The sequence below is a fragment of the Calidris pugnax genome, unplaced genomic scaffold (genome assembly GCF_001431845.1).
Source record: "Calidris pugnax isolate Ruff unplaced genomic scaffold, ASM143184v1 scaffold39, whole genome shotgun sequence".
Classification (NCBI taxonomy): Eukaryota; Metazoa; Chordata; class Aves; order Charadriiformes; family Scolopacidae; genus Calidris; species Calidris pugnax.
The window spans coordinates 9,696,017-9,706,326 of NW_015090828.1; the positions used below are offsets into that span (position 1 = coordinate 9,696,017).

Below are 10,310 nucleotides of genomic sequence, written 5' to 3' on the forward strand. Positions count from 1 at the left end.
ACATCCCTTTTCCAGGATTTCTGCTCTTTCCAGGGGAGAGGTAGATTTTAGGAGCGCTGCTAGAAGACCACCAAGGAAGGGCACAAAGGTGCTGTGCTCCTTTGAGGAGAGGAGGAGGAGGAAGAGGAGGAGGAGGAGGAGGAGGAGGAGAAGCACAAGCCCTGCTCTGAGAGGCAGAGAGCTGACAGGCACATCATCTGGTCTCCGGCTGCCCCGAGGCAGGATCATTCCTGACAGATCTCTCCCTAATCCACGCTTTGAGACCTCCAAAGATGGAGGGAGCCTCCACGAGCCCCCAGGACATTTTTTTTTTTTTTTTTTTTTCCCCTCTCGGAAAGTTTTTTCCTCCTGTCTTATCTGAATGTTGCTCGCAGCTGCTTGCACCCAGGAGTTTTTGTGCCATTTATTTGGATTTTCTTGCCTTTCCTACAGCTCTTCTCCTGCACGAGAATAGCTCCCGTGCCCCTCCACAGTCTCCCAGCTCCTCTGACCTCTCCCTATCAAGGCCAGCACTTCCCTGGCTGCGATGCCGAGCTCACCAGGCACCCTGAATAAAACCCAACCAGCTGTCCTGATCCTCTACAAAGGTCCAGGGATACCACTTAAAGGCTTCTGGGCTTTTCCTCCAAGAAGTTCAAAAGCAAAGCCATGCTTCCCCCCTGCCTCCCTTGGGGTCCCTCCTTGTGCACCCCAAGCTTCAGCAACACCCACGCACAAACTCAGAGCCACAAAGCTTTGCTCAGGGAGAATATAAGTGTAAATACTCACCTCTGGTACATCCTGCCACCAGATTCCTCCTGCTAATGGTGTCCCGAGGACGCTGGATGCTGTCGGGAAGCCGAGCAGCGATGGCAGCCACCAGCGACGTTCTTCCACGAGGCCCCAGATGCGCTGGCATCATCAGAGTTTTTTTAAGGTGAGACTTGCCTGCAGGTGGAAAACCAAGTCCTTCACGTGGATTGAGCAGCCCAGGAAGCAAGTAGCACATGACACTGTGGATTTTTGGGAGGGGTCATGCCCTTTTTTGAGACACCAAAGGAAAAGGTGGGTCCCTGGAGCGGCTGGGCCAGCCGGGATGGGAAACCACAGTGAATCCCTGCTGTGCAAGGTCCTGCCTTCTTCCCATCACCAGCCACCCCGCAGCCCATGTCTCCAAAGGCTGCCAACCTTTTTGCTTCCTTGGCGAGGCCAGCATCCCCCGAGCACGTGGCACAGGGCAGCCAGTGACCCCTGGAAGCAGCTGGCCATCAAACGGCAATATCCAGTTATGGCAGGAAGATGGGGATAATAATTCCCATAGGGATGCACACCCTGCACCCAGATGAGGATGGAGCCCAAACCCTACCGGGGCACGTGTCCTCCCAATGGCACCTGGGCAGGTTTTGCTGGTATCAGAGCCCTGCACCCAGCCAGATCCCATGGGAAGCATCTTTCCCTCATCCCACCTCACCACGTCATGCTGTGCCTCCGAGCATCTCTTCTCCTGTGAGCAGGGCTCAAGTTCATCTTGGGCTAAAGCCCATCTCCTAGAGAATCATAGAATGGTCAGAGTTGGAAGGAACCTTAAAGATCATCAAGTTCCAACCCCCCTGCCCTGGGCAGGGACACCTCCCACCAGACCAGGTTGCTCCAAGCCCCATTCAGCCTGGCCTTGAACCCCTCCAGGGATGGGGCAGCCACAGCTTCTCTGGGCAACAAGAGCACTCCGTTATGGCTGCATCTCCAAATTCCTGCAAGATATTTTCCTTGGCAACCTCGCTGGGAGGTTTTTAGGGGCTGAGAGTTCCCCCTCAGACCCCCTGCCCACCCAAGGATGAAAAGACAAGCTTGGGAAATGAAACCATAAAGCTGAAAATGGAATAAACGAGCCAGAAAGTGGAAGTTGAGGCCGGGCCCCGGCTGATGGGAGATGCCAAACTGTTAAGTTAAGGGATGGTGAAACAAGGTCAGTGAGATTTATACCGACAGCCTTGGACGACTTCCAGCCCCTACTGTCAGCAGTGAAGGCTTGGAAAAAAGGAGGGGAAAAAGTTGCTCTCCTTCTAGGAACCACACTGCAAGGTTTGCGGTGAAAGCTCCTCTGGCACAGCCCAGTCCCGCCCTTGGGAAAGCAAAAAATAAACCCACCCCCCCAAAAAAATAATCCCATCCTTGCCATTGTAACACAACACGGAGCCCGGCTGAGGCAGATGTTGAACTCTGGGTCAGCAGAACCGCAGAGTTCAGGCACCACCTCAGTTTAAACAAGGCAGCCCAGACACCTGGGTGAGGGGCTCCCTGCCATGATGGGGTGGAAATCTATTTAACCGCTCCTTCTCAACAGCACAGTACCTACCTACGGGCTTAAAGATACCTGATGGCTATGGCATCCAAAAGAAATACATATGCTGTATCCTTGGGACCCCACTGGATGTTAAAGCCTCTCTCAGACCACCCAGGGATGCAGGATGCTGACCTCAGCATCGCCCAAAACCCCATCAGCATCGCTTCATCTCTAGGGAGACGAGCTGTCCCCACTGAAATATGCACCCACACCACAGGGCTGGCTGGTGGGAGACATCCATCCCTGCCTTCGTTCTTGGCACCCCCAAGCCCTTCCCTTTATTTACAGCAATATTGATTTCCCCGTTGAAGCCCAACACAAACTAGGTTAGCCGTGCCCAGCTTCCCTTCCCCATCTTATTAATTTTTAATCGTCCTCCTGCGAAAATTAAGCTTACTGGAGTGTAAAACTCAAATCTAGTGGGTTTGTTTTTTTTTTTTTTTGCTTCTTCACGCTAGCCACTGAGCATTTCCCAGTCCCCCGGGGCCTCTTTCATCCACTTGGCCAACAGTTATCCTTCCCGCACGAGCCCTGCCAGCCGGCGAGCGCTTTCGAGTGAGTCTCATTGAGCCCCATCTCCTCTTTCAGCCCTTTCAGCTCAAGCCGGGGGAAATTAATTTTTCATTTGCATGGGCTCAGAAGCAACCTTGAGGTGGTGAAGGTCCAGAAAAACACCTTTTTTTGGCCTTTTTTTTTTTTGGCCTTTTTTTTTGCCTTTTTTTTTTTCCCTTGCAATATTCACGGGTCCAACTTGAGAAAGAGAGGAGGAAAGTCATTTCAAGCCTGAGGACCATGGTTTGTACACGCTTCACTGCAAGGAAAGAGCCAACCTCAATGCTTTACGTGATGCCCCCAATTTCCGAGGCTTCAGAAAACCTCCTCGTGCTGCCCACAAGGATGCTTTCCCCTCTACACGGGATGGCATTTGTATCATTTCTCTGGATTTAGCCAAAAATCCCTCTTTTCTGCAGCATCCCCTGTCAGCCCACAATTTATTCCTGCCTCCGCAGCACACCCTGGACCTGCCACTTCGCTCCCCAAAACAACAGGGGGGCTTGGCCCCAAACCGAGCCATTCTCGAAGGTCTGATGGGGCTGGGAGGGTGAGAACAGGGGGGAAAGGAAAGTTTATGGTGCTCGGAGGTCTGGTATTGGGCCTATATGGCTTTTATTTTTAGTTTTCCAAGCCCTGGCTCCACAAAAGCATCTTAATTACTATTCTTCAGCTATAAAATGAAACACAGATGCGCTCTCTTTGCAGAGTTCCAACAGTTTCATCGGGGGGGTGTTCTGCTAGAGAGGTACATCATAGAAAGAAAAACATGGAAATTATTATTATTATTATTATTTTATGTCAGAGCTATTTGGGGTGGCCCCGCGCCAGCACGTGCCTCCCCAGCACGGCTTTCGCCCAGGGCCCACCATCAGCTCCCCTGAGCTCAGCCTCTTCCCATGCGCCCTCCCTGCTTCAATAAATAGAAATTATATCATCCCCCCAGCCCCAAAACACCCTTTATTTTCACTGACAGTTAGGGAATACTCCCTGCTTGGTACTAAGAAGCTGATGTCCATGGGACTTGGGTACATCTGACATTTTACATTAAGCAGAGCTACCACAGCTGGGTGGAGAAAATAGGAAAAAAGGGTTTGGTTGTGTTTTTTTAAATAAAAAAAATGCCCACAGCCCTGAAGCCCCTGATAACTACAGTGATTTAGCTGGGGCAGGTTTCCCCTTGCAGCCCCACGTGCCAGCGGAATATTGGCTCCTCGGCATATTTTCCCCTTTCGATGTATGAAAAAACATAAAGACACGTGAATTTAAGCTTCCAAGGATTTCTACTCACCCAGAAGGGGAGGGGAAAAAATAAACCCTGGCTGAGGTAAGAGGAGCCCCCTTCCCTTTACCTCTGCTCAGCCCAAAGAGGCGTCCCTTGGCCAGGGCCCCCACCTGATGGAAAGATGCAGAAAGGGAGAATCTGGTCAAGAACAGTTGTATTTTTGAGTCAAAAAAAACCCCAAACCCAAGCCTATGGATAATCTTAACAAAATAGAGGGGGTCCCACAGGCTGGCTTCTTCAGAGGGAGCTCCACAGGGGGATGAGGGAGCTGGGATGTGGTCCCTGGCCACCTTCTCACCACCACCCCCATGCAGGGAATTTATGTGTTTGTTTATTGCACGTTATTTATTACACGCATTCTTATTCCGCCAGAAAAACAGTTCCTGGCAGAAAGCTTTGCTTTCTCTGGAGGGAGGCAGCTGATCTCAGGGTACACACGGATGAACGTGGGGCAACTCTCCAGTAAAATATTACTCACGAGAAGCAAGATCCTTCCAAAAGCGACGGCCGAGCAGCGAGGAAACACGCCTGCACCCATCACATAGCACCCCTACCCTCACACCTGCAAGGAATTAGGGTGTACCCTCAGTTACCAGACAGCTTCTGACCCTCAACTTCCCGCAGACCAAGTCACAGGGCTTTTATTCAGTTCCAAAAAGGTGGTTTTCCTCTTTTTTTTTCCTAATATGTTTTATATTAAAATACGTTTTAATAGGGATTTAAAAGACAACTTGTATCCCTGTATAGACAGTGAATAGCATTTAGCACTGCCAATGGTTACAAGTTCGTCATGTCTCCTTATATATAGATGGGTTTTTTTTAATTACTTTTAATTATACCCTTATTGGTGACCTTTATTATGAGAAAAGAGCACTTCTAACTGCAGAGAAAAACCTGGAAAGCGTGTCTCAGCATACACCAAACCCTCAGGGTCAGGAAGGCAAATAGAAACATTAATAACTATAAGCTTATCCATTTAAAAAATAATCTCATTAACCAGTAGCAGTACACAGCTACAAAAGTCACCGTTGCCACGTTACCCCCACGCCGCAGCCAGAAAAGAAGGGAAAAAAAAAAAAGAAAAGTCATAAAAATCAATGCTTTTACGACAATGGAGCTAGACTCCCAAACTGGCCCAAAAATAAAAAAAAAAACCCAACCTTCTTTGATGAGGATCCAGGGTATTTTGGCGCATAGGAGCGAGCATCCCTCCTTCACTGCTCGGGAAGCCTTGAGCATGGAGGGAAGGAGAGGAGAAATGCAACCATTGCTGCTCTGTGAGCAGAAATTGGAGGCACCTGGTGGCCCCAGGTTGGGTTCCAGCTCCTGGTCCCTCCTGGGTGCAATCTGCCCTCTCCCAGCACAGGTGCCCTTAAGGCACTGATGGGGATACAGCACCCCATCATGATGGGTGAAGGGTTTGGAAAATTAGTACTCAATGGCTCAAACTCCAGATGGAGAGCAGTGACAAGCGGTGTCCCTCAAGGGTCCGTGTTGGGACTGATGCTGTTTAACATTTTTATCAATGATATAGACAGAGGGATTAAATGCACCGTCAGTAAGTTTGCTGGTGACACCAAGCTGGTGACACCAGAGGGCTGGGATGTCATCCAGAAGCACCTGGACAGGCTGGAGAGGTGGGCCCAGGTGAACCTCATGAGGTTCAACAAGAACAAGTGCAAGGTTCTGCACCTGGGCCAGAACAATCCTCACCATCAGTACAGACCAGGGGGTGAGGTATTAGAAAGCAGCCCTGAGGAAAGGGACTTGGGGGTGCTGGTGGAGGAGAAGCTGGACATGAGCAGGCAGTGGGCAGTTGCAGCCCAGAAGGCCAATCCCCTCCTGGGCTGCATCAATAGAAGTGTTGCCAGCAGGTCCAGAGAGGGGATTCTGCCACTTTGCTCTGCTCTGGTGAGACCTCACTTGGAGTATTTTGTGCAGGTCTGGAGCCCTCAATCTAAGAAGGACATGGACCTGATGGAGAGGGTCCAGAGGAGGGCCACAAGGATGATCAGGGGGATGGAGCACCTCTGCTACGAGGACAGGCTGAGGGAGCTGGGGTTGTTCAGCGTGGAGAAGAGGAGGCTCCAGGGAGACCTAATAGCGGCCTTCCAGTACCTGAGGGGGCTACAGGAAGGCTGGGGAGAGCCTGTTTAGAAAGGCCTGCAGTGACAGGATGAGGCTTTAATGGCTTTAAGCTGGAGGGGAGCAGATTTAGATTGGAGATGAAGAGAAAGTTCTTTACTGTGAGGGTGGTGGAGCACTGGAACAGGTTGCCCAGGGAGGTAGTTGAGGCCCCATCCCTGGAGATATTCAAGGAGAGGCTCGACAAGGCCCTGGGCAACCTGGTCTAGTTGGGGGTGTCCCTGCTGACTGCGGGGGGGTCGGACTAGATGACTTTTGGAGGTCCCTTCCAGCCTGGACCTTTCTATGATTCTATGAAAAATGCCGTGATCCAGCCTGGTGCACACAGGGAAGGCTCTGCTAGCATGGCAGCCTTGACATTCACTCCTATATACCTTGATATGTAAATATATAGTATATTTTTATATATTTCCTCTGGCACAGGCAAAAGGCCCACTAGCACAGTTTCTTAAGGCAGCTGTGAGCCTTATTTTTTTTTTTTTTTAATTTTTTTTTTTAAACACTCCAACCCCACATCTCATCTCTTTCAAGCTCTATCAGGGCTGTTGTCGCAAAGAGTATTTTCGATGCCAGGAACAACTTTTTCCATAGGTAGGATAAGGGGTGGGTTTAGACTTTTTGTACATGACATTAAGAGTTTCCATGATGCACCCCAGTGTGTACAAATGTAGCCACGATGGCAGGACCCTGGGTGGTTTTGGCAGGTGGTGGTTTCTCTCCTTGCCCTTGTTGTGGCGTGGAGCTCACCATCCTGGCTCCCCATCCTTAGGCATCACATCCCTAAAGCCAAGGTGCTGGCTCCCCTTTTCCAATGAGCCTGCAGGTTTGGGTTGGGGGAAAAAAAAAAAAAAAAAAAAAAAAAAAAAAAGGGTTTAAAAAAAACAAAACTGGCTCCAAGGAGCCTGCAGGTTTGGAAAAAAAAATAAAAAATAAAAAAAAGAGGCTTGTAAATAATACAAAGCCCCCAAAAATGGGCAATGGTACCCAGAGCTGCAGGGATGCCCTGTGTCTCCCCATGGAAACGATATGCAGACCAGGGATAATACGAAGCCCCAAAAAATGGGCAGTGGTACCCAGAGCTGCAGGGATGCCCTGTGTCTCCCCATGGAAACGATATGCAGACCAGGGATGAACACTGGGACTTCATGGAGCTGCTTCATGGATGTTACCAGGATAGATGTTATACGATCGGGTCAGTATAGCAGAAAATCAGCCAGGGGATCTGTGTTTCCTGCTCTGAAATCAATCCCTCAGGACTGCTGGCTGGGATTTAAATGCTTACTTATCTGCCCCAAAATTACCTTGTATCCCCTTGGCTTTATTCCTGCGCTCAGAGCCCTGAGCAAGAAGGCGGGGAGAGCAAGAGAAATAGGAGTTTAACATGGTTAAGCCAAGGTCAGAAACCTGCAAAAACTGAGTTTTCACGAAAAAATCAATGAAATCAGCCAACGAGCATTCCTTCCGTGGGCTTTCCCCAGCTGAGCTAAGCCAGGTCTGAAAACCCAGGGTAAACAGGAGTGGGGAGTGAATAAAGAGGTGAAACAAATAAAGGTTTGTTTTGCTCCCTGAACCTCCACGGTTTCCAGTGGGAAGGTCAAGCTAGCAGCCCCAGCCCATGGAAAACAGCATAAAAACCCCTTTTGAGTTGCCTTTTTGTGAGCATTTTTGTCTGCACACTCCTTTGCTGATGCCCCCCTGGGTTGAAACACCACTCCTGGCAGGGAACACACCCCTCTGAGGATGGGGGCCAGCTCATTACCCCCCTCTTACTGACAGCTGCTTTTTAAATATCACTTCATGTTTAAATTCCACGTATTATATAGAATATATATTATATATGTATTATTATACAGAATGTAGATAATATATTGTATTATATAGAATAATTATAGTACATATATTTTATATTATTGTTATATAGACTATATAAAATCTATATAACATACATAATGAACAATGTATAGTATATAATATACATTCTATAATTATTCTCTCTATATAATATATTAATATATTATTAATATACTATATATCTCTCCCCGTTTTGCTTTTACTCCAGCTGAAAGCATTCAGAATTGCCCATCTTTTCCTTGGAGCAGGACTCAGCCACAGAGTTGGGGCAGGCACGGCCCTGGCCCCCCCGCACCGACCCCACAAGCCTTTTTTGCCCCCCGGGCAAGCAGCAAAACCCATAGCTGGGAAGGGAGGAGATGAGCTCATGGAGGATGCTGAGGGGAGGGGAATCTCAGCAGGGAGATTGGTGCAAAGGCACCCTGTTGTGCCCCCATCATCGCAACCAGCCACAGAAGAAGCAAAACCATCACCTGAATTTGCAGCAAATGGATTTACTGCAGCCATCAGGATGGGGGAATTGATGGGGACCAGGCCTCCTGGCACCCCTGAGGATGCTATGCCCCATCTCCCAGCCATTCCCCCCACATTGGGGACCCCCCCCAGCCTCACACTGCGAGCTTCAGCTGGAGCAAATCCCTCCAAAACCCATTCAGAGCCAGGCTTAACTTATCATCTGGGAGAGAGAGAGACAGGTTCCTGCCTTCCCAGCCTGGGGACAAGAAGATATAAATACAGCACGGTTGATTTTTCATGTTCAAACGCATTCCCATCTCCAAGGCTTTTTTTTTCTTTTTTTTTGTTTTTTTCTCCAGACAATTGCTTTTGCCCCGCGCTGGAAATCACTTGTTAGGATGGTGGGAAAGCAGAAAGAAGCCTTTGAGCTGCTTGGTCCAGGTGATGCAAAGCTCCAGCCTTCATTATCAAGACTAAAGGGGCTGAGATTTCTTAAGCAATTAAAAATCCTGCCTAATTAAGTCAGGGCTATTAGGCAGGACTTCCAAGGGTTGCTGCCCGGGGTGGGGGGGCAGGAGAAGGGGATGGATCTGCAGCCTGGCAGGAGAAAGAGATGGATCTGTACAAAGCAAAGGTGCCTGCAGGTAATTTTTTGAGTAAGGGAGAATAAATGGAGTTGTACTGTGGTTCTGTGAAGACAAAAAGCACGTGCTCCATTAAAAAGAAAAAGAAGAGGAGAAAAAACAGCATCAACAGCCTCTTGCAAATTGCTAAATCAACTGTCCTACTACATCAGCACCAAACTATCCAAACATTGAAATAGCTGGGGAGGGACAAAATAGTCAGATATTTCTGCATTTAAAAGAAAGAGAAAAAAAAACACAAAAGGGAAAACCAAAATGGGTGGCTAAGTTAAAAGCAAGCGAACCCTGGGGAATTGGGGCTCTCACAGCAGGAACCATCCCAATGCTTTAAAAAAAAAAAAAAAAAACAATCCACTGCTATTTAGAAATGATATTTTTCTTTCCACCCTCCACATTTGAATTTCTGCTGCCTGTGCCTCCCGCCCCTGGCAGCAGATGAAAGCAGCTGCTGGGAGAGATGGAGCGTGTGCTCCTGCTTTTGTGCTCCCCATCCTATTTTATCATCCCTCCATCCGGGTTCCCACCCGGACCACAGACTGCCCCATCACCCCCTCTGCCACTGGGCTCCTCTCCCCCCTCATTTGTTTTGATGAACTTTATTTTTCACTCTTCCTTTTAAAAAAAAAATAAATAATAAAATAAAAATCCCTATATTAATCGTATTTCTAAGTCTACTCTTTACTGAGCACCTATTTCCTTCCCCCAACATCACCTTGGCGATGAAAAGGCAGGGCAGGGGTGGAAGGAGGGAAGCACATCCATGACTTAAAAAAAAAATTGGGAAGAACCAGCAAAGATGCCCAAAACTTCAAAATATTGAAGCGTCAGTGAGCGGCTTCTCTGCAAGACCTAATTAAGGCTACAAGTGTTTATGGGTCTATATATACATCTATATATATACATATATATCCACAGACGGAGACATAAATCCCCTGTGTGTGTATATATACACACACACATAAATATATATCTAAATATGTGTATATATGCATATATATGTATATAAATTTGTGTATCTATGCATATATATATATATACACACACGTCTGCACAT

General features: G+C 48.2%; 1 protein-coding gene across 1 annotated transcript in view; it reads right to left on the reverse strand.

Annotated features, from left to right (window-relative positions):
- ADAMTS14 (ADAM metallopeptidase with thrombospondin type 1 motif 14) overlaps nt 1–898 on the reverse strand; it is a gene marked incomplete at its 3' end in the record, with an annotated part of 71,765 nt that extends 70,867 nt beyond the window's left edge. The window contains 1 exon segment of the mRNA XM_014940356.1: nt 769–898. Coding sequence (XP_014795842.1) covers nt 769–898 — 130 coding nt within the window.
- Between the last annotated feature and the right edge of the window lie 9,412 nt (nt 899–10,310).